This window comes from Vitis vinifera, chromosome 5, assembly GCF_030704535.1.
Source record: "Vitis vinifera cultivar Pinot Noir 40024 chromosome 5, ASM3070453v1".
NCBI classification, from domain to species: Eukaryota; Viridiplantae; Streptophyta; class Magnoliopsida; order Vitales; family Vitaceae; genus Vitis; species Vitis vinifera.
In genome coordinates, this window is record NC_081809.1 from 5429605 (window position 1) to 5454243 (window position 24639).

The 24639-nt window shown below is 37.9% G+C and overlaps 1 protein-coding gene across 1 annotated transcript; it reads left to right on the forward strand.

The window, feature by feature from the left end:
- The first annotated feature begins 244 nt into the window (after positions 1–244).
- Positions 245–24192, forward strand: LOC100259596 (uncharacterized). Its single transcript, XM_002278458.4, has 3 exons — positions 245–1487; positions 17237–17550; positions 23556–24192. Exons 1-3 carry the CDS (start codon positions 409–411, stop codon positions 23909–23911), a joined length of 1749 nt encoding a protein of 582 aa, XP_002278494.1. The 5' UTR covers positions 245–408; the 3' UTR covers positions 23912–24192.
- Positions 24193–24639: the final 447 nt, after the last annotated feature.

The following is a 24639-nucleotide window of genomic DNA, read 5'->3' on the forward strand; positions in this document are numbered from 1 at the left end:
TAAAGAAACAATTAACCTAATGATATAAATGAATAATCAATGAATATGAAATGCGGATACGTGGGTTTTTTTTTTTTTCCATTCACACATCAACCCTTCGTCATAGTTTATAATTCCCACTATAAATAAAATAAATTAATTATTAATTAATAGGTTTGCCCTAATATTATAGGTAATGGTATTTGTTTGCTTTTTTTTTTTTTCTGTTAAATATTATTAGCCATGCGCTTACCCATATGTAATGCCCAAAATATATAAATTATCAATTATTTATTTATTTCCCTTTTTCCCCCAACGAGAAAACATACTTCCCTCTCGTAATTTTGCCTTTGGAGTGTAGATCATAGGAGTTGTCTGCTTCCTTTCACGTGCGCATTCTTGAAACCCTAGCTCCCACAGAACCCTAAGATGGCCGGCGGTAACCCCAAGGCCTCTTCACACAAGCCCTCTTCCTCCTCTTCTCACCGGAAGTCTCGCTGGGAGTCCGGCTCCAACCCGGATAAAAAATCGGGCGACTCCAAACCACCCAATTCCTCCTCCACCCCTAAGACCCCTAACAATGACCCAAAACAAGCCCCTGCTTCCACCTCCGGCTCTTCCCATCCCAAGCCTCCGGCTGATTCCGTCCCAACCTCTGCCGCCGCTCCAGTTCGTCCTCCGGTCGCTGGAGCCCCATTCCTTCCGGACCCTACCACGTTCGGGCCTCCTCCCGCTCCTCAGTATGGATTTCACATGCTTGAACGCCGGACGATTGTTCTTGCCGATGGGAGCGTCAGATCGTATTTTGCACTTTCGCCGGACTATCAGGACTTTCCACCACCGCCGCCCCGAGCGATGGACCCTGCCGGGAGGTTCTTGCCTATGGGGCCTGGCCACGGCCCCGAACCCGTCGGTCCGGGGCTGGGCCGATTCCCTCTTACGGGACCGATGAGTCCCGAAGGGTTCCGCGGCGAACGCGATGATCCCTATTCTCGTGGCAGACATCAGGATTACTGGAATTCTCTAGGGCTAGATGGCCGTGGACACCCAGAAGGGTCGATGAAGAGGAAATACAGTGAAGAGGACGAGAGGGATAGGAGAGAAGACAGAGACAGGAGAGATGGCAATGATGAGTTTGCTAGGCAAAGGCAGCAGCTTTTACAGTATGGGAATCCTAGCTTGAACCCAAATGGGTATCCATTGGGGGGTGATCGCAGTGAATATTTGGCCGGACCTAGTAGCCCCTTCCGGAGAGGTGTTATGGACCCAATTCGTGGTGATGAATTGAGGTCTTCTAAGTATATGAGGATTGGAGGGGGTTATGAGGGGTTTTCCCGGCAAGGAGGTGTTGGGGATAATGTGGGTCTGAAGCACCATAATGTTGATCAAAATGCACTGAAAAAAGCTTTTATTCAGTTTGTAAAATTGATTAATGAAAGTGCATCACAGAGGAGATTGTACTTGGAGGATGGAAAGCAGGGCCCTCTACGATGTCTAGCATGCGGCAGGTTTGGAAAAAATGGGCCGCTTGTACCTTCTTTATTATTGAGTTTCTTACGCATTGTCTATTTGTCATTGGTGGTTGTTGCTGTTATTGCAGACTATGTTCCATGGACTTGGGTAGATGTTTAGGTTTCAGTAGGTGGGTATGGTCAGATCATCTAATTGTCAATTAGACCATTAGATGGGGTTAAGTTGTGAATAGGTTTAACCTGTTGTTGTCCATATTGTTGGGTTCTGTGATTTTGCATGTGTGATGCGTGTCCAAGTTGTGGATGTCTTTAATTTGCTGTTGCTTAATTGTAGAATGGGAAGGTTTCATGTGATTTATGACATAGTATTTCTGATTTGCCTATTACTCGTATCTTGGCTTGTGTTTGATGGAGTTATTTGCATCTCCTTGTCAGTATTAAAGACTGTTAGATATTTAGTTGTTAACAGGTTAAAAAATTTTGCCCTCTATTTCATAGGATGAGAAATTTCTGTGATGTAGAATGTCTGATAGATCAAGAAAATATATGCGGGTACTTCTATGAATAATTAATGTGTTTCTCCTGTCCTTTCTAGGTCAGACCTATTCGGTTCAAAGTTGATCCAATCTATGTTGCGTGGCTTGGTGGGGAGATTCACATATCTTGTAATCTCTTGACAACATAATCTGAAAAATTAGGATTCTTGGGCTTTTGGGTTGCAAAGTCAATGGGGTTTGATAGAATTTGTCGTGATTGATGGAATTGTCATAATGTCACGTGCTTTATGCTTTAATAGAGTGGGGAATGGTGGTGAGATTTTTATGAGTCACGATGGATGACTTGCTTTGTAATATATTGTTTTATGAACATAATTAAAACTATTTTCTTTTTAATATTTATTAGTCGTTTGGCAAGTATCAAACTAACTTGCTTTAGTTGGAAAACATAGTAAATTTGTTCTCACTTTTCCTCATATTGATAGGATATGATTAGGAGTTTCATTCACTTCTTTCCAATAGAATACATATTTATTCAAAAAAGAATGCATCGGGATGTGTTGAAGTTTTGCATTTTTTTCGGGACTGGTGTTATCAAAGGTGATCGCTTGGGTGGCCTAGGCTACCAGGCTAGGCGGGGCAGATAAAAGTTGCCTCTTGAAGACCCATACAAGGCGGCTTCAAAGAGGCAACATCTAGGCAATCGCCTTAGGATAAGGCACAATGCATAGAGTTGATCGCCATTGACCATGAGTTAAGATTAAACATACTTAGATTATAATTTCTGTTGAGAGAGAGAGAAAGAAGAAAAACCTTAATTCTCATTCATGTATAATCCTTTGGCCTGAGTCCAAAATTTAAAACAAGTTTTGTAGGCCCGAAGATGAAGAAGAATCTTGGGATCAACCGATTGCCATAATACACTACATAACTGTGCATCTATCTTCCTCCACTGTACGCGGTCAACCTCAGGGATATCTGCCTCCTGTGTAATCAAGTGATCCTCATATCCTTGACCCATAAACCAAAGTTCAACAGAGGCAGACCAGGAAAGATAATTTTCACTGCCAACTAATTTCTCCGAAGTAATCATAGGAGATCCAGATATGATAGAGGAAAAAATGGAAGCTTTAGTAGCCATATCCACTTATCTGGAGAATGAAGTATGTTTGGATCGAAGAGAGCCCTAATACGGCTTCAGATTGCGGCGTGGCACCACCGAAAAAGGGAGACGGCCTCAGATCGCGGCGTGGTACCACCAGAAAGGTAGAAGAACACTTCCCAAGGCACGTGCAGGGATTGGAGTGGAGAAAAAGTAGTCGGAGCTTCGTCGGAAAGACTGTTTGGAGGGCCGATGGAGACAAAAAACCCCAAAAGAGGTACGTGCAGGGCTCGGATGGGAGAACCAGGGAGGTAGGGAGGCTGGTCGGCGTCAGGCGAAGCTGGAGGAGGAGGCGCGTCGCCGGAAAATTCCTCATGCGCTGGCGTGTGAGATGCAGCCACCGGCCGGAAAATGGCGCGTGGCCGACGCGTGGATGCTCTTTGGTGCCGGTGCCTTCACAAAAGTTGGAGATCTCCTCCAGGCGCTCCTTCTGGTATGGTCGGTGTCGGAAAAATAGTTCGCCGGAAAGTTCGCCGGCGGTGAGTGGTTTCTAACGACGATCCGACTGACCGGAAAGTATTGGGAGATGGGGAAGGTGACCGGAAAGAAACATGGTCACCCGAAGGTTTCCCGGAGTTGATGACACGGGAAACAGGAAAGAATTAGGTTTTCTTCCTTGGCTCTGATACCAATTTAATCTAATATTGGATTAAACAAAGTATAAGATGAAATATTATATTATCAATCATAGAGATAATAAGATGGATGACTATCAATCTAGTCATGATGGAAGTGATGACAATTTTCATTTCAATGATGACTATGATGATGATGATGCCTAAAGCTTCTCTAGAATGTTCAATCTCTAATTTGTTTTTTATTTTTCTTTTTAGATGTTTGAAAAATTAGAATATGCATTTAGATAGGATGAATATCTCTAAACAATATGATGTCTCTTATGATATGGGGTATAATAATAAACACTTTGAATAATTATTACTATTTTGTTAATTTTATAAGACATCATAAGTGATGAAAAATTAATAGTGTTGATTGTTGAAGACAACACTTATATTGTTCGAGTATTGAATAGGTAAATATATGTATATTGTTATTGCTTTACTATAGTCAGACTATCACCTTGTTTTTCAATTGTTGCCTTAGCCTAAAAGAAGTCTTATTGGCTTGACATAGCCTTTTGCTTTTGACAACACTGTTCGGGACTGCATATTTTAGTGTTGCAGGAAGTTTTTTTCATGATCATGATTGGTGGATAACTGTTATGATTTAGATTTCTCATTTTGGATTCTTGATGCTTACCCCTTTTTTTTAGTGATGTACTCCTTTGTATCACTTCTTTTTCATCTGATGATGTGGGACATGGATCCAATTGATAGTTGGAACATGTAAGGTAATGCAAGTTGTTGGTAGATGTTATAGTTGGGATGTGCAAGTAGATTTCCATACATAACTACCCTTGTTGAACTTGATTTGGCTATTCTTTTGCTGGATATCCGAGGCCATAGTCATGCTAAAATATGTAATCATATCGCATATTGAAGGCTAACCTCTCCATATATCTTTAATATGATAAAAAATTGAGGGTTTAGAGGTTAGAATCAACGCGTATATCAATTAGGTCCTCAATGAATGATATGGGATACATGAGTGTAAAAATCTGTGATTTACCTTGATTTCAAATGGAGAACACCAGCATCTAGTGGCAGAACTTGAAGGATTTAGTTTCCACCCGTCATCATCGTGCAGCATGAAACCTATTGTATTCTGGCAAAGCCTCTAACCTTAGAACAGTTACCTAGAGCAATTAGCGTCTATGGTTGCATTTGCAGTTTCGTTTTTGTATTATGAACACCTTAGAATAGCATCAAGGATATGTGAAATTTGTATTGTATCTTCTTATTCTGAAATTATTCCAAAATTCATCATGCTATATTATCTGCATATGAAAAAAATCAGCATAAAAGATATCAGGTCATTTTCAAATTATTCAATTTTAATGATTGGTTTTTTTTTTTTTGATAAGTAAGCACAGAATATATTGATAAAAGGCCAAAAAGCCACACGTATACAGGGAGTATACAATCTAGCTAAAGCCTCACAACCAAAAAGAAAAACAAAAGAACCCCACTAGCCCTTATGTGGAGGCTATCCACTCTAGGGAGCCTATAAGAGACAACGACCTCTCTCCACTATACATTCTCGCCTAACCCCATAAAATACAGACAAAAGAATTTTTTAATTTCTGAATATCTATCACCCACCCCCTCCCCTAAAAGCAAGCCTATTTCTTTCCTTCCAAATGGTCCAAAAGATGTACAACGGTATAGACTTCCATATCTTTTTCCTTTTTTTCCCTACAAAAGGGTCCCTCCAGCTTAATAAGACCTCCTTTACAGTTTTTGGAAAGACCCACTGAACACCAACCAAAGCACATATCATATCCCAAAGGACTTTTGCCACTATACAATGTATGAAGATGTGATTTACAGTTTCCTCTTCGCATCCACACAAGAAACACCGATTAGGGAGATGCCACCCTCTTTTCTGGAGCCTATCTAGCGTAAGCACCTTGCCCCAAGTAGCTTCCCATGCAAAAAACAGAATTTTTGTTTGGACTTTATCCACCCAAATGTTGTTCTTCGGAAAATTGTTAGCCACAGAATTTACCACCAAGTTGTAGGCTTCTTTTACTTTAAACTTTCCGTTTCTTCCCCCTTTCCAAAAAACAGCATCCTCTTCTAAAGTAGGATTGAACCCCCTCAAAGTATGAAGCAAATTACCTACCATATCCAACTCCCAATCATTAAAGCCCCTCACAAATCTTATATCCCAATCACCTTGGCCCACATTCTGGTCCCACATATCTTCTACTGTACCATTCCTATGAGCAGCCATCCCATAAAGGTGAGGAAACCTTTGGGACAGCACTGTACATCCGCACCAAAGATCATTCCAAAATCTGATTCTGGTACCATTCCCCATAGTAAAAGCCATATTCTCCCAACACCAATCTTTTTCCTTCATAATTTCCTTCCAAACCCCTACTCCAAACGTCCCATTAGCCTTTTTGGTCATCCAACCAAGTCCCTCTTGCCCATATTTCGCCAAAAGCACTTGTTTCCACAGATTTTCCTTTTCACAAGCAAACCTCCAAATCCATTTCCCCAACAAAGCTTTGTTTAACGGGATTAGCTTCCTTAAGCCAAGCCCCCCCTTTTCCTTCTCCGTACACACAACCTCCCAATTAACAAGGTGCACTTTCCTTTCTAAGTTTCCTCCTCCCCAAAGAAAATCCCTTTGCAATTTTTCTAATCTTCGCGCAACCGACTTGGGCATACGGAAGAGAGACATTTGATACAATGACATACTAGCCATCGTGCTCTTAATGAGAATAAGTCTCCCACCTTTGGAAATATATTGCCGTTTCCAATGCACAAGTCTTCTTCTCATCTTCTCCTCCACCCCATCCCACACGGCTGTACTCTTGTTAGGAGCCCCCAATGGCAGCCCCAAATACACAGATGGCATAGAGCCCACCTTGCAGCCCAATTCCGCTGCCATCTCCTCCATCTCTTCCATCTCGCCAACTGGGATTATTTCACTTTTCTCCAAATTGATCCTTAACCTTGACGTGGCTTCAAACCAAAACAGAATCCAACTCAGATAAGTTAGATACTCCTTCCTGGCTTCACAAAAAACTATAGTATCATCCGCAAAAAGCAGATGGGATACATGCACTGGCTGCCTTCCTCCTCCTCGGATCCTACAGCCTGACAAAAAACCCCCTTCAACAGCTCTCCTGATAAGATTGCTCAACACCTCCATTCCCATCACAAAGAGGTAAGGGGAGAGGGGATCTCCTTGCCTCAACCCCTTAGAACTTGGAAAGAAACCGGTCGACACTCCATTCACCAACACCGAAAATTTTAATGATTGGTTAGTAGATATAAATTTATGTTTCAATTGTTTGCCTTAGAATTTTAAAATATGTTAGTTCTTTTTTATTAGACTGTTGTTTCTCTTGGAGTATGATTTACATTGTGGGCTTAAATTCTAACAGTTTAAACTTTTAGGAAAATTGGTTGTTCTACATGATATCAGAGCTTTGGTTAACAGGAAGTCCCCGGTTTAAGTCTTGCCCCATCTATTTATCTATTTAATTATTGTAATCACAAAAAAAAAAAAAAAAGTAATTTGTATGCTGCCAGTGCAGTTTGTGCCTTCCACGGCAGGTATGGGGCTTAAGGCTTTGCTTAATTGGGATTTAAGGCTTTTCTTACTATAATTAAGTTACATATGGTCCTTTTTTAGTTCCTTTCGCATTTTGCTCTTAACATATTGAATGTTTTTGGATGTTAGAAGGATCTTTATGTTGATGGTTTGAGTTTGTTACTTTTAGATTGGCTAAGGGCAAAGATGGTTTTAGTTGATATTTTAGCTATCAGTGATGGTTTTCAATAAGTATTTTCATCAAACTATGTTTCTTAGGATGATCTACTTGCTCTTATGTAGTGGTAAGTTGGTCAACTAATGATAGAATTGGTAGATTTCTTGGGGTATTGTTAGAAGAAACCTTTTTTTCCTTTTGGTTCTGGACAAAATAAATAGAATGCATTAAGAGGTGCCTAGCAAAAAATAAGGGGTTCAACCCAAGTATACATGAAGTATATAGGAAGTGCACAAAATGGAACACTAGGGCTAAGCTACCCAATCCTCATACTATCTACAAAACCCAAAAAGGACAACAAATGAAGGCCCAAAGTCCTTTTTGCCCATAAAAATAAAGACTTTAGGTGCATATCTTTTAGTTCCATGCATTCAAAGTGTTAGGGAGAAATGGGGAGGGCTTGGAGATTCCCCATTTCTTGTTTGCAGATGATACTTTGTTTTTTTGTGAGGCCACGTCTTCCCAAATGACTTATTTGAGTTGGTTACTCATGTGGTTTGAGACCATTTTGTGTTTGAAAATCAATTTAGATAAAAGTGAGCTTATTTTGGTTGGGAGGGTGTCGAATGTAATGGAGTTGGCTGCTATATTTGGTTGTAAAGTGGGTGTGCTCCCAACCACTTATTTGGGGCTCCCTCAAGGAGTTGCCCATAACTTGGTAGTAGTTTGGGACGGGGTTGAAGAAAGGTTTAGAAAGAGATTAGCAATGTGGAAAAGACAATATATTTTTGAAGGGGGAAGGCTAACTCTGATCAAGAGCACGCTAGCTAGCCTGCCAATCTATTTTATGTCTCTTTTTTGGATGCCGAGGAGGGTTTGCTTAAGGTTGGAGAAGATTCAAAGGGACTTTTTGAGGGAAGGTGGGGCTCTAGAGAAAAAGCCTCATGTAGTGAATTGGGATATTGTTTGTTTAGACAAAAGAAAAGGAGGCCTTCGAGTTAGACGTCTTAACTCTCTTAATAAGACTCTCCTCTGCAAATGGATTTGGCGCTTTGCTAAGGAAAGGGATGCCCTTTGGAGAGAAGTTATTTGTGGTAAATTTGGGGAATTGGAAGAGGGTTGGTGCTTAAGGAAGTGAGAGGCAACTATGGTGTTGGTCTATGGAAAGCTATAAGGCTTTTGTGGGAGTTAGTCTTTTCCAGAACTCTCTTTGTAGTGGGCAATGGGAGAAGGATCAAGTTTTGGAAAGACGGATGGTGCGGGGATGAGCCTTTATGTGTGTCCCTTCCCTCATTGTTTGCTTTAGCTAGCTCAAAAGAGGCTTGGGTGGCGGATTTGTGGGTGCACTCTTCTGAGGGAGGTGGATGGAACCCAAGCTTTTCTAGACCTCTCAATGATTGGGAGATTGAGATAGTGGAATGCTTCTTGTCAAGGATTCAAGACAAAGTGGTGGTTGAGGAGAGAGAGGATGAGGTGTTTTGGGCAGTTACAAAGAATGGATCCTTTTCTGTTAAGTCCCTCATTTCTATCCTCGAGGAAGTAAGGGTAAGTGCTTTCCCTACTAGTATTGTGTGGAATGCTTGGGTCCCTCCTAAGGTTGGTTTTTTTTGCTTGGGAGGCAACCTGGGGAAAGTTTTGACTTTAGACCAATTGCAAAGGAGAGGTTGGTCTTTAGCCAGTAGATGGTTCCTTTGTTATGCTCGTGAGGAGTCAATTGACCATATACTCTTGCATTGTGGGAAGGCAAGGCTATTGTGGGAGCTCTTGTTCTCTTTGTTCAGGATGTGTTGGGTGATTCAAGCTTCCGTTAGAGAGACCCTTTTAGGGTGGCAGGGCTCATTCATTGGAAGAAAGAGAAAGAAAGTGTGGAGTGCAGCACCTTTGAGCCTCTTTTGGACAATTTGGAAGGAGAGAAATAGAAGATCTTTTGAGAATATGAAGCTTTCTGTCCAAAGGCTGAAAGTTCTTGTTTTTGTGCAGTTTACTATCTTGGACAAACATGTTTATAGAACATACTTCTATGTCTTTAGTTGATTTTATTGATTGGTTGGGGACAGATTGAGGGAGGGAGTATTTTTTGTTTTCCCCATCCTTTTTGGCGCTATTAGGCAGCCATTGTATGCACTATGTGTACTTTGGGGTGCCCCTTTTGGTGTTTTTATTCAATTTGCACTTGCTTATCAAAAAAAAAAAAAAAAAAAAAAAAACTTTCAGTTCCATGTAAGGTTACTCTAGGTCTTCAAAAGATCTTCCATTCCACTCTCTCCAAGTGAACTATAAAAAATACATAATGGAATCATCCTCCAAATAGCTGTGTGCTTGGTACAGACAAAAAAAGCCCTCTTATTGAGAAGGATTTCTCTAATCAATTGGGGAAACAGTAACAAAGACATGTCAATAAGAGAAATGATCGTAGACCACAAACCATAGGTCTATTTGCAGTGCATGAGAATGTGGGCTGCCAATTCCTCATCATCTTTGCAAAGACAAAACCTTGCAATGGAGGCTCTCACCATAGAATCACTATTGGTCACCACTTGAATAAAATTCTCCTTTCTATGTTCTTCCACCATAGAATCAAACAATTCAAAAAAATTTCTACAGGCTTTCAAATTGTGGAAGTATCCATGGTTTTCAAAAAAACAGTTCCCATTATACTATTTTTAAGAAAGTTTGTAATAGACCATCCTATTTCATCACTCCAACCATTGGCTATAAGATTACATCCAATTTTTCTTCACTTAAGCTTTATATTTGTCTAGAGTTTCACTAATATTTTCAACTTCTTTTTTCAAAGAAGAAACTCTTAACTACATGATAAATAAAATAGCTAATTTTAATTCCTTCCCATCTTTAATAGCAGAATTGATCCTCTTGTGAAATAAAGAAATCTTTAACCAAACTAAGGGCCAAAGCATTCCCATAAATAAATCTAAAAATACTCACACTTGATCACAATCTCTCATCAATTTATTCAAAAAAATTTTCTTTGCCTTTTCCTTTTAACTCTTTCTTTCAAGAAAGGATGCATAGTTACTTTTTAGCAATTTTTGCTTTTTCTTCTTTGAAACATTCTTCATCAACTTCTTCATAGTTACCATTCTTTTTCCAACACAATCAAATTTTTTGTAAGCATCTCTTAAACTTCCTCCAAATTTTTTGTACAGCACAAAACACATTTGACCACCCATGAAAATGTTTTCTAATTGGGCAATGAGAGGTCGGGGACCAGCTCATTTTTGGTTGCTTTCAAATAGTCCGTCATGAAACCATTCACATTTCCCAAGGAGCTTTTATAGGGGGGAGACAAATTTTAGATGTTGTATTGATAGCCAATGAAATAGTAGATAAGAAAAGGAGATCATGGGAGAAAGGAGTGGTCTTCAAAATTGATTTTGAGAAGGCCTATGGCCCACATGGGTTAGAGGTTTTTGGACCATGCACTAGATAGAAAGGGGTTTAGTACTAGGTGAAAATCATGGACGAGGGGATGTTTGTTTTAGGCAAGTTTTGTAGTCTTAGTGAATGGAAATGCCAAAGAATGGTTTAAAGAAACCTGAGGATCAACACAAAGAGCATCCGCTTTCTCCTTTTCTTTTCATCATTGTAACAGATGTTTTAAGCAGGACGTGGATAAGAGCAGAGGAAATGGGTATTCTGGTAGGGTTCCTAGTAGGGAGGCGCGGAACTAGAGTGACATTATCTTTTTTTTTTTTAATACAAATGTGGAAAAGTTGCAAAATCTTGAGTTTATCCTATTGGTTTTTGGGCTCATTTTAGGACTTAAGATTAATTTATACAAGAGCACATGTTAGGAATCAATATGAGTCCAAATTTGATTTCTAGCTTGGCTTCATTGTTAGAATGTAAATCTTTGAATGTCCTTTGGCCTATTTGGGTCTTTTACGAGGGGGGAAGCCTAAGATTGATGTCTTTTTGGGACTCAGTCTCACTAATTTAGTCTTGTTTGTTTTGCATCCCTAGTTATTTCCTTTTGTGGTACAAGATCCCATCCTTAGTGGAAACAAGGATTGAGAAAATGTGAAGGGATTTTTTCTTAGTCACTTGTTATTTACATGGTCTTTAAAGTTTCCTTTCTAGAACAAGATAAACAGTTCTATTATCCAAGGTCTGTAGATTGCCTACTTTCCTTGTTTTAATGAGGCATTACTTCTTGTTTCATTCCATTTCAGTGTTTTCTTCCCCTCGCTTAATGCTTTGTCTAAGTTCCACTTGTGCATTTTTGAAGATACTTATGCTGTTTATTAAAGCTGGGTGTTATGATTCTGATGGTTTATCTATTGTTTGGTTATAATTTTTGTTTAAGGTTTTCTGGAAGATACATCATGTGAATTTCCTACCAAACTATACTGCTTTTGTTTATGGATCTAAACCTATTAGTTATGTTCTATTTCTTTCTTTTTTAACCTTTGGTTCATTTGCTGTGTTTGGCTTCTGAAGTAGTTTGTTTGCCAGTTCTGTGTTCAAGGTATATTAGAAATAAGATACACTGCATGTTAAGCCTACCAAGTTGAAAATGATGCTTTAAAGACATGTTTTGAGGAGCAAGAGCTACTATTCTATTTGCCCATCAAAAAAAAAAAAAAAGGAAAAAGAAAAAAAAAACGAAAAGAGGAACCACTATTCTTGTCATGTAACAAGCTAACCCCTAGGGCTCATGGAGCTGACCTGAAGTAGTAGAGATTTAGGCTTTGTTGAGTGAGTTTATTATTATTGGTGTTCTCCAGCTTTTTGCTTTTAGTGCACAATTCTTCTTCCATCTTTTGTCTTTCAGTGCACAATTTTTTTTCCCCTATTTTAGGATGACTTTTCTTTGCCCAGGCCTTTTAGGATTTGTGTTTACAAGTGCTTATTTCAAATTTTCAGTTAATATGGAGTCATTAGAAATGTAGCCAGACAGTATGCTAATTATTTTCCTTTTGATAGGAGACGGTGGACTAACTGTCAGAAATTCTATTCTAATACTAGGATCATATCTTGATTGAGTGCTTAGTGATTTATGATTGCAAAGTCATGCATACCAGTGGTTTATGACTTACTGAAAGTTCATACAGAAGATATGTTAAATTACCGATAATGTCTAGATTCAACAGACCTCAAATTTGAGATAGTGTATTGTTTAGTATGTAGTCTTCCTTACTGGTATTTGCAATTATAGTTGTTGGATGGATGAGAAGGGTGGTTACATTCTTCTAATTGTATTCTAATGTGGCAGATTTTTTGCATTCCTTTGATTTATGAACATAGATCCATCGTAATATTTTGGTTCTTCAGATAGATGGCAGAAAATGAGCATGCATATCCATTTCAATTGGTTTGGCAAAGAATTGCACATGGCTTCTGATTTGGTCCTTAAGGCCTAGCAGGTGTTAAGCACCATTGTAGTGTATTGTTTTGGAATCCCTGCATGTTTGTTACCTTCTTTACTGTTTAAGCAGATGTAAAGTGCTTTTAGGGATTGGTTGCAACTTGGAAGTAGTTTCCTGCTCTGCTGTTTTTATTGGCTGATGATTACTTAATTGTCAAGAAGATTAAGAACATGTGTAATAGAATGTGTTGTATCGGTTTTTCTGAGGGAGGTTTAATTCATGTTATGGAAGCTTAATTCATGTTTTTATCTTATTTATTAGCGAGGTTTGTACATCAGTTCCAGCAAACTGGTTACACCAAAAAGTAATGGTGGTGCTGTTCTCCTAGCATCATTGGTTCAGTGGCTTTGTTTTTTATTTTGGTTTTAATTCTTAAGTATAATTTAAAAGGTTAGTGCACATGTTTTATTTGGAAGTTAGGACTAAATTAAATAGAGATAAATAGTTTCTTACATGTCTCTCTACATCATTGGTAGATGTATTCTGGCTTTGAGGGTGATTTTGTTTCGACATTTTAGAGTTCATATTTTTTAGTTCTAGTTACAAGACTTTTGCTGCTCACTCTCTAATTGTCTTGGATGGCACCTTCTTCTGAGTCCTGACACATTGAAAGCCATGCTGTCTTTATATCGATATTATTTTATTTTCTGGGTTGGCTCCATTTATTGATTCCGCCTATGTGATCCCTTCAATTGTTTGTATGAATTTTTGCCCACATGAGGTCTTCTATCAGTAGCTGCTTGTAAATAGCTGTATTGGTTTGAAATTATTAAGTTTATATTTCACAACAACCTCAATTTAGTTGTCACTTTCTTGTTTCAATCACTTTGGGTTGCCAACACAAATCTTGTCCCGACATCCCAATCCATTCTGAGTGAAAATTTTGGTGGGAGCTTCTGATTTCTACCACACAGGTTTCTCTCATTGCTTTTCTCACTTATGCATTCCCCTATCTATTCTTTTGTAAGTAAGATCTCTCTAAGAGTTTATTCCTTGCAATTAATAATTTCTTCTTACATGTGCTCTCAATGATGTTTCTCGAACATATTTAATTGATTGAAATTGTTGCTCATCATAAAGTGGTACTACTACTATATATAAAAAAATTGATTTTGCTTTTCCTACTATGTTCACTCTCTATTCCACCTAGTGTTATCAAAAGTGATCGCTTGGGACACCGGGGCCAGAAGGGGCAGATAAAAGTCGCCTCTTGAAGGCCTAGGCAAGATGGCTTCAAAGAGGCGATGCCTAGGTGGTCACCTTGGGATTAGGTGTAAGGCATAGAGGTGGCGCCTTTGACCATGGGTTAAGATTAGACATACTTAGATTGTAATTTAATTCACTTTAACTTTAGATTAAACAAAGTATAAGATGAAATATTATATTATCAATTATGGTGATAATGAGGATAGAGGGCTATCAATCTAGTCTTGATGGAAGTGATGACAATTTTAATTTCAATGATGATTATGATGATAATGATGATAATGCCCAAAGCTTCTTTAGGATGTTCATTCTTTTATTTTGTTTTTTATTATGATTTTTAGAATGTTTGGAAAATTAGGATATGCATTTGGACAAGGTGAATTTCTTTAAATAATATGATGTTTCTTATAATGTGGGGTATAATATTTAATACTTCGAATGATTGTTACTATTTTGTTAATTGTATAAGACACCATGAGGGATGAAAAATTAATAATGTTGATTGTTGAAGACGACACTTATATTGGTTAAGTATTGAATAGGTAAATATATGTATGGTTTTTATCGCCTTACTATTGTTAGGCTATTGCCTTGTTTTTGGCCTTTTGCCTTAGGCTTAAAGGAGTCATATAGCCTTGACATTCCCTTTTGCTTCTGACAACACTGATTCCACCTTAAGCATCTTGTTTGTGCTCAGTCGATTAACCTATCACTTTCAGGGAAGTGACAAAGATATTTTCTTGATAAAGGGCAAAGTTGTTGCTCAACAAGGGATTTTTTGGGACCATGAGTTCTGAACAAGGGCTATTTTCATGCCTTATTGGGATTTCATTGGACCATGTACTCTCAACAAAGGATTTTGTTGTTATCTTATTGGTACTTCAGTTATCATACTTGGCAGTGTCTGACTCCACAAATAATGGATCTGGTGTATTTTGTAGGAGTTTTAAATGTAGGAATTTGGATGCTGATGGTATCTGGTTGATACAGGGATGAGAGAATTCAGTTTTTTGACTAAATTCTATTTGTTCAAGTTCCTGATAAGCATTTTTGTTGATACTTGGAAGATATGGTATTGATGTTATTACTTTCTGGGTTGTGGTATTGATTTCTATCTGGAATGTAAGGTTTAAAGCATTGGTTTTTAGTGATTGGTTTATGTGGTTTTGTTTATGAACTTCTTCCTCTGGGGAATAGACTATTAAGTGCTCCATTGGTTCTATAGCTGCCAATGGAGTATGCTACCACATATTTTGCTTTGAATCTAGCTGATGCTTTAACTTGTATGCAGCTGAGTCAGGGACGTCGCCCTTTTTCTGAGATTGTATTCGTAGTCCCTTTGTTGTTGTTTTAGAAGTGCAGTGTGTGACAGTTTGGTTTCTTTGTTTGGTAGTTCACACTTGCAGCCATAAGTTGTTGTGACTTTGGTGCATTCATAGTTTTAAAAGGCTCAAGGCGCACCAAGGCGCAAAGTAGTCCTAGAGCCTGAGGCGCAAGGCGCACCTAAGGCGCGGGCTTTAGTGAAGTGAGGCGCACCCTAATTTACTTATATATTTTCTCCTATTTTCCCCTATATATATTTTTTTTTCTTCTTCTTCTTCACTTCTCCAGCACGGCTGAGGCTAAGGCACGATTGGGAGTGCTCTCGGGTTGAGAAAGACCAGAAAAGGGGGCTGGAATGGAGGAACAGGCCAAAACGGCGTCGTTTTGGCCTCTTTTTTTTTTAAAAAGGAACAGGGTCCAAAACGACGCCGTTTGGTCCCACAAATTAAAAAAAAAAAATTAGGGCTGAGGGTGTAGAGTTCTGCAACCCGACGGGAGGAAGAAGAAGAAGAAGAAGAAGAAGAAGAAGGAGAAGGAGAAGGAGAAGGAGAAAGAGGGGTGCGTACCTGGTCGGACCGTCGGAGGCGACTCAGGCGAGCGCCTTGCGCGCCTAAGCGGCGCCTTCCTGAAGGGGCGTCGCCTGCCTTCAGGCGAGGCGCTGGAGGGTGGCGTCACGTTGCCCCGAGCCTAGGCGCGCCTTTCACAACTATGGGTGCATTGTGAGCAATAGAAGTGTAATGAACATAGGTTTTTGCTCAACAATGCAATGTAAATAGGTTGTGCATATTGCCCATGTAATATGTTTTTCTTGGTATTTTGAATAGTTGTGAAGTAAAGTTCATGAATCATCTTTTTGTTTTGTTTGTTTGTTTTTTTGGTTAGTTTTTCTTGCTGTTAGTTTTTTAAATATTGTGGCTAGCTAGGTAGCACTATAATTGACAATGCATCTAATATTTTATCTGGTTGTAAATTAGACATACTGGGTGTCCAGTGCAACAAATTTGTTCAAATTTCTGGTGCTTGCTGTCTAAGCAGTAATTTGTAGATGTTCAGTTCAATGTCTCCTTGTTGATGCTTCTGCAATATACTGTTCTATTTTGGACATCGCTGTCCTCTGATCAGTCATTATATGCTATATTTGTAGATTGTTACAAGTAACAAGCCATTTAGAAGGAAAATATTGGTTTCTCTGGGTTTGGAGATTCATTTTTCTGTTGCATGCATATACACCCCTTATAAAGCTGCGCTACAATTCTCAATGGCTACCCCTTTAGCTTTGTGTATCTACCTCTTTGGGTTGAGGCCAAAACTATGGCTTCTTTACGAGTGGAATGGCTTGCAGCCTTATGTTTTAATGCATATGAATAGACCAGATGCTTAAATGATTCAATTTCAGTGTGATGCAATCTAACTCCCTTGGATTACAGCATTCTCAGAAAATTGGGGGGTGCAAGTGGTATCAAAAGTTGAAGTGATGTAATCTATGAAATCATCTAGATGATCCTTTGCTTACAATAAAAATGTACTCATCTCAAATGCTTGGTTGTTAAACCTTTTTTTTTTTTTTTTGTCCAAATGCTAGCAGAAACTTAGTGGAATGATCTCATTCTGTGTTCAAATACCCCTTCATCCTTTTTTTAAGTTTATGCTTGCTACATAGATTGGTTAAACCCTAGGATTTTGTTCAATCTGCATAATGCACGCATGATTTGTTACCTTATTTATCCATATGTGCATATTGCTGTAAACTTGTGACGTATTATTCTCGTTGCCTTGTTGGTTTATTTTTGTAGACTTACGGTAATGTGTGAGAAACCTGAAATATTTTTCTTCAATACCCGTGATATGCAACATTTCAGGTCTTCTAAAGATTTTCCAGATATGCATGCTCTTGTTATGCACACATACAACTCCAACTCAGATAATGCTAACTTGCTTGTGGATCACTTGGGCTTACACAAAGCTCTGTGTGTTCTATTGGGATGGAACTACTCAATGCCTCCTGATAACTCAAAGACATATCAGTTTTTGTCTGCTGATGAAGCAGCAGCAAACCAGGATGATCTGATTATGTGGCCGCCCACAGTCATCATTCATAATACAGTTTCAGGAAAGGGTAAAGATGGGCGCATGGAGGGTTTGGGAAACAAAGCTATGGATAATAAGCTTAGAGGTATAACATGCCCCTTCATTCTTTATCCTCATTGCTGCTATTTAATGTTGGAATGACCCTCCAAAATAGTTGGCCCTTTAGTGAGAAATCCTACGCATGCATTGAATGCACCAAATTTTTTTTTTTTTTTGCCATTGTTCAGTAAGTGCATATATACTTCTCAGATGCAATAGTTTGTTAGATTCTGATTACCATGGTCATATGAATCTTCCTTGTAGGTTTATGCTGGTTTACTCCATCCTCTTATTGATGATTGATATAAATTAAGAGATTGCTTCTTTGAGTGATATGATTTTTGTTTTGAAGTAGGAATAGTTTCAGTTAGTCCCTCCCTGAACTAATTTGTATTAGGCGTCAGGCACCCATGTTAAGACACAGTGCACATCATCCACATGGTGAACCATCAATTCATTTGTATTAGGTGTAAGGACTCCTAGCATCCGAAATCTAATGTCATTTGAATGATCTTATGGTTATCTTTTAAGAAGAACAAGCACATCATCTTCAGTAGGGTTGTCTCAAAAGGCTCTGGGAAGACTATTTTTATTATGCAACTGTTTTTCTAATATTGAGGCCTGATTGGTTGTCTGACAAAGTTTGACCTTGATGTATAGTGAAATAGTTAGATTTGTTGATACATAACTTTGTTGATGGGTGTTGCAAATAATCATCATTATCAGTGTCCTTGCATTCTTACCTTTTCATTAGATGCAAAACATATAGGGAAAGAACAACCGGAAAAACAAACTAACCATATACAGTACAATGCAAGTCATCAATAGACTCCATTTCTCATTTTCTCTTTCTTCAACCTGTAGCTTCAATCCTGTAATACTGGATGGCTTAAACAAATATTCAAATTGCCATTTTTTTCCCCTTGGAAGATCCTTATTTTCCTTTCTCTCTGAACTACCCAAAATAGCCAAAGCACCCAGTTCCTTAAGGTGTAATGCTCTCCTCTAAGTGAAGGCTTTCTTCCTTTCAGAATTCTACAGAAACTTAATCTTTTTTTTGATATTGCTTCCATTTCTGAATACATGGATTTATTTTAATGCTATATGAATATTCTCTCTGATTTGTAATGTACAAATTTCTTTGTTCATAAGTTTATGCATTTCTTAAGGCAGGGGCCCAACTTGTCCAACTTGGTTAAGATTGTTCTCCACCCTACCCAAATCAACTAAAGCTTGGTCTTGACCAGGCTGTTCAGGTTGGACTAGAATAATTGTATGTTGTCTTTTGTTAATGCCTATGAAGTCCATTGAGGAAAAACATTTAGAAGAAACCTCATAGAATAAGATATTAATTAAAGGTGGCTTGAAAGGGCTTCTATAATTAATGAACTGAAAACAGTTCTAACCAATGTCAAATTACATCTCAAGCCAACTAGCACAACATGTAAAACCTCTCCCGTAAGTAGAGCCTTCGCATTTATTCTTAAATATATTTGTTAAGAATATTAATATAATGGAAGCAATTCAAAATGTGTTTCAAGTTTGAATTTTTTAATTAATTTTTATTTTTATGATCAGTGGCTATCTTAATGTTGGACCATCTGATTTTGAGAAACGGAAGGCCTTTATGAATTTGGCCCTGGCCAGTCAATTTTTGCTAAGCACTATCCTTTGTTTGCAATGGTATCTGTGGCATGGCTCAGTGCATTTGTTATGCTTTCATTTACATTGTGAGTTGGCAGTGGCTTGGGGATACTCAACTTGGGACAAAGGGGGGGAATTTTGTGGACAGTATCTATTTTCACTACTTGTGATCCTTTGGCAAGAAGGAAATAGTATCTTTTTTAAGATGGGAATGAGGGTAGAGGTGTTCAGCCTTCATGTAGAATTGTAAAGTGTTTTGTATAGCTCTCTTTTAGAGGGTTTAGCATGTGGTGATTTACGCCTGTTTACAGGTTTGTATTTTTTGCCTAATGCCCCAGGAAAATCTGCATAAAGGTGAGCCCAAATTTGCCTGATATTCTGTCCAGGTTAAATTAGAAGTAAGATGCCTTCCAAATTTGAAGAGTTTGATTCTGCATAACAGTTTCCAGTTTGATTTTAGAGTTTTAGAATTCCAAATTGAGTTTAATGATTCATGTTTCATTTGGGAAGAAATTTAGAGTTATGTTTGGTTCTCTCATCTGAAAGCAGTTCTCAAGAACAGGTTATTGAAACTAAAAACAAAGAACAGTTTTAGAATTTTTGCTTGAAATCATGTTTGGTAAATATAAATTCAGAACAGTGTTCAGAAAGCTGAGTATTGTTAAATTTGTTTGAAAATCTATTGGAGATAGTTCTGAAAAGAACAATAATTGAATTTTTTTTACTATTTTCCAGAGTTCCAATTTCTTTCATTTTTATTATTTTTAGTTGGTTAAGTTGTACATATATAGGCATGCTTAAAATTTAATGCACATGTCTATTTCTAGCCATTAATTTGCAAGATCAAATAAAATAAAGTTTCCATGTAGGAGACTGTTGGATCTTTACCTTACTTTGAAGCTGCTTGGATATTTCTTTACATTATTTTATAATGGTTTTTGTTTCTATATTAGTTCTGTACACCTGTTTCCCTTGATTTTTAGAGATTAATTTCTTGTAGCATACATAAAATACTAAGATCTCATGCACATGTCCAAGCTCAAAGGAAAGATGTTGCTTTAGGTAGGCAGTTGGTTCAAAACCATTGTTACAATGTTTTCCTCCCTTCAAATCATAATCTAATTTATAGACAAATCTTATTCAGCTTTTCTTCTGAGATTTCTATTGTAATGTTGTGCTATTTTATAAAATCAAGCTACTAAACACAGGAGAAAAGGGGGTTGCTTTTGATAGAGAGTTGCCTCAAATCTTTTCTCAAATGTTTAAGCTAGTGTCAGAAAGGAATTGTGTAGGCTGTTGCTGAGCAGTTTAGATGAGTCTAGTTGAGTCAAAAGCAAATTGCAGACAATTTTGCATGGATGGTAGGGATTAGCACCCAATGTTTTAACACATACATTCATACATGACACTGGTGACTCATTAAGATCATTCAATTGTTACACTACCTGTTGGATTGGGCAGGCATGAAATTTTTCAACAATTATATAGATGGATTGATAGGTTGCAATGTTTGATAATTAATAATTTCCTTCCAATACACTGGATTCTGTTAGCCTTAATGTAATTTTTCTTGATTGTGTCGAGTTGAGTTCTTGTTGGTTGCTAGATTGCTGAAAATGCTTAGATGTTTTGCTTCAGCAAAGGACTAACCTGACTGTTTAGTGACCTTGAACAGTAATATACTTCCAACATTTGGAATTGACGCCTCGATTTCTTTTCTTTTTTTTTTTTGATAAATTAATGTTGATTATGATTTTTTTTACATGTAGGTTAAATTTTGAGTATGGAATCTTTCCATTTATCTTTCTTGTATTTTGCAATGGTTTAGACTTTGTACTCTTTTTATTTGTTTCTTCTCTTTACTGTTAAAGACTTTATACTCTTTTATTCATTTCTTCTCTTTAATGTTAAAGACTTCATACTCTTTTATTCATTTCTTTTCTTTTATGTTAAAGACTTTATACTCTTTTATTCATTTCTTCTCTTTAATGTTACTTGTTAAGTGTTTGTCCAATAATGAAAACCATGCAAAGCATTAACTGTTTTCATTGCACATGATCTCATCATTTTAGTTTAGTCTTGTTTAATCACCACTTGGTTTACTCCTAGGTTTCCTTGGGATTGCACATTCACCCAATGTATGTGTTATGCATTTGTCTCAATGATCCGAACCTTGTTGTGCTCCTTTAATGAACATGTTTTTTCAGTTTCCTCTCATTCTACTCCTTGAAGCATGGATTGTCAGGTTTAGAAGCCAAATAGTATTTGTTACTTACGGCAAAAGTATGATTTACTGTTGTTATATAATAGGCTTTGGTCAAGCTTTGGTTATGCGGTGCTGAATTCAATGCAATTTGAGTCAAATCAACAAGGATTCAACACAAATAGAATTTATGCTTGGACTGATTTTATAATTTCTCATGCTCAAGTTCCAATAAAAAAAGAAAAGAGAAAGAAAAGCTTTGTCTGTACTGTTTATGTAGGGTTTTTTTTTTTTTTATCATGGGAGGTCAGTCACGTGAGATGGCTTACATCAAGAGTTTGAGAAAGTGGAGCAGAGTGAAAGGCGACAGAGGGTTGGAGAGAATGACAATAAAGTCAAGGAGAGAATTAGGAGAGTAGGAATCTCTTCTTCTTCTTGTTGGATGGGAATGAAGCCCTCTATGGTACTTGAAAATAGTAACTCTTATGTTAATTGTCCTGGATTAAAGATAGGATGATCCCCTTGTTATCTCGATTGAAATGGACTTGATGCATATCAATTCCGACTCAATGAGCCAACGCTAACCACCAAATCAAAACCATCAAGCCAATCCTAAGGTGCTCAGTGGTTACCCAAGTTATGTGAAGTCCATTTTGAGCATGCTCTCGACTTGAGGCCTATTCCAAGAGTCATTAATTGGGTTATCCATCCTTAGGTTTAAGAATGACATTGTTGCGCCCCCATAATACCTCTCTCAACTTGACTCCCCTCCCAATATGATGTTCCTGTGACTCGAACCCTTAACCCGTAGCCCTAATACCAATTCTTGAATTGGACTTTGACCATCTTATCCAAAAACCAATTGATGTCTAGTGAAGGTGGGTCAAACATTTTATAACATTTGACATCACACCTCATGGGCTTGTTCAAAGAGCCATTTTTTGAGTGACCCATCCTTGGGCTTAAGAACAGCATTGTTGCACCCCAACACATCTATTCACAGTTATTTTGGAGAGAATGTGAACTATTCCTTGTAACAGAAATAAAACAATCATCATTTTTAAGTGCTTATGGTGTCACTTTTACCACAAGGTTGAGTAGGAGAGACCCCCTCTCTTTCCAATATGAGCAGGCATTCTTATTCCATGGGCATTTGAGTTGCCTGAAGATTTACTTGGAGATAAATCTGTGTTCAAAATGTTGTAGCATTGCAGCATAAGGAGAGATGGAAACAAGCAAGCACAGGAGAATGTATGGACATAATCAGTTGATTCCTAGAGGTAAAGGGCACTCAAAGTCATGTTAATGGAGACCTGTCTTGGTCATGTGACACACGCAATAGTCATGTTAGTGGATAATGACCTTGATCATGTGACACTAAGTCCCAGGACATGTGCTATTCTATAATTGTAATGCCACGATAAAGCCTTAATCTCATAAGCTGATTGTGTTCAATACCTTGATCATGTGACACTAAGTCCCAGGACATGTGCTATTCTATAATTGTAATGCCACGATAAAGCCTAAATCTCATAAGTTGATTGTGTTCAACACCTGCATCAGTGGGACTCAATACGCACTTTATGCTATGTTAGTCACAACTTAGTTGCCATTTAATGGTCTGTTAAATAGAGATTTTCTGTAAGGTACAGGATGGGTATTACCCCATGTGTTTGCTGATTCCTTTGGCATCCCGATTCTTACTTTGTTGTCGAAATTGTATTAAAATTCTCACATGTTCATCTGTGAATTCCTATCTGTTAGTGGAATGCATTTTTCACCAGTAACAAAATGAGGTGGGCATCTGCATGTGAGCTACCTTCTTAGGTTATATCTGGTGAACTGCTTTTCTATTTATGTCCTCTATTGATTGGTTTGCTAGAATCTGTCACTTTCAACAAATCGTGTGATGGTTTGAACATCTACGGGTTGCCATTCTGTAGAGCCTCATAGTGCTAGAAACTATTTGGATGGGTTGAAATTGTCTCTTCTCAGGATATGAAAATGCTAGCTAATTGGTGATTTTGAAAGGTGCCATTTATGGCTGTTGGGTGCGTTATTATGAAACTGACAACCTAGATGAATCCATCAGGAGGATTATATCTTTACAGATGATGACCTTTTGGGCTTTGTTGTCCACGCCTCATTTGAAAGTCTTCTTTTAATACAAGTTATTTTTTCTCTTTTATGTTTGTGGCTTTCAGATCTTGGATTTGGGGGTGGCAAGTCAAAGTCCTTATATGGGAGAGATGGTCATCAAGGCATCACCCTGGTTAAGTTTTCTGGTGACCAATCAGGGCTGAAGGAAGCTGTGCGGCTGTCAGAATTCTTTGAGAAGGATAATCATGGACGCAAGGGTTGGGCCCGTGTACAGCCTTTGCTACCAGGCAGGGACAGTGAGAACAATCCAAACCTTGTGAAGGTGGATGAGAGGACTGGGGAGAAGAAAAGGATCTTTTATGGCTATTTGGCAACTGCTTCTGATCTAGACAAGGTTGATTTTGAGACGAGGAAGAAGGTTTTAATAGAGAGTAAGAGGGAATATAAGCCATCGAATTAGCGTCTGGGAAATAGTACAAGGTACTTCCTGTGTATTCTATTCATACTGTCATTTGGTGAAGTCTAAGAAAATATTTAGATTTTTTTTTTTTTTTTGACATTTTATTTGGTTACCCTTCCTTTCTGCGCCTCATGAATGGGGAAGGTAATGGGAAGTCAAAGATTTTCTTGGTAACAAGTTCTAATATGGAGAGGTGTGTGTTCCATCTTAATGCTGGTGGGAATTCTCAGTTATGTAATGATATCGATGGAACTTTTATCTGATTTCTATTTTTTTTTTTTTTTTTTTATGGTAATCTTTTCAATTTATTACCATCACATGGTTTAAATGTTCCATTTAGGCTGTTCTTGGTTAAATTAGATTTTAGACATAAGTCTGATTTTTCCCTATCCTTACTGAAGTTCCCACTGGTTTTCATCCAACTTGTTAATTCTGTGAAATGTCATATGTGTGCATGTATGTATGCATCTGAATTGTTTAAATTATTGTTTATAGTCTTGCTTTCCATTTAGTTTAAGTCTTTTCTGCAGGAAAAAAAAATTGGGCCTGGTGTGCCTTGTAAGAATCTTATGGTTGAGTTGCGTTCATAATCGTATGAATTGTAATATTTAATAATTTTTGAATTACTTTTTGACGGAGGTTTTATTAGGACGGATGGGTTGAAGTCCCCCAAGCCACTTATCGAGCCATTAGGGTTTTGCACACTAGGGAATGTGCGAAGAGGAAAT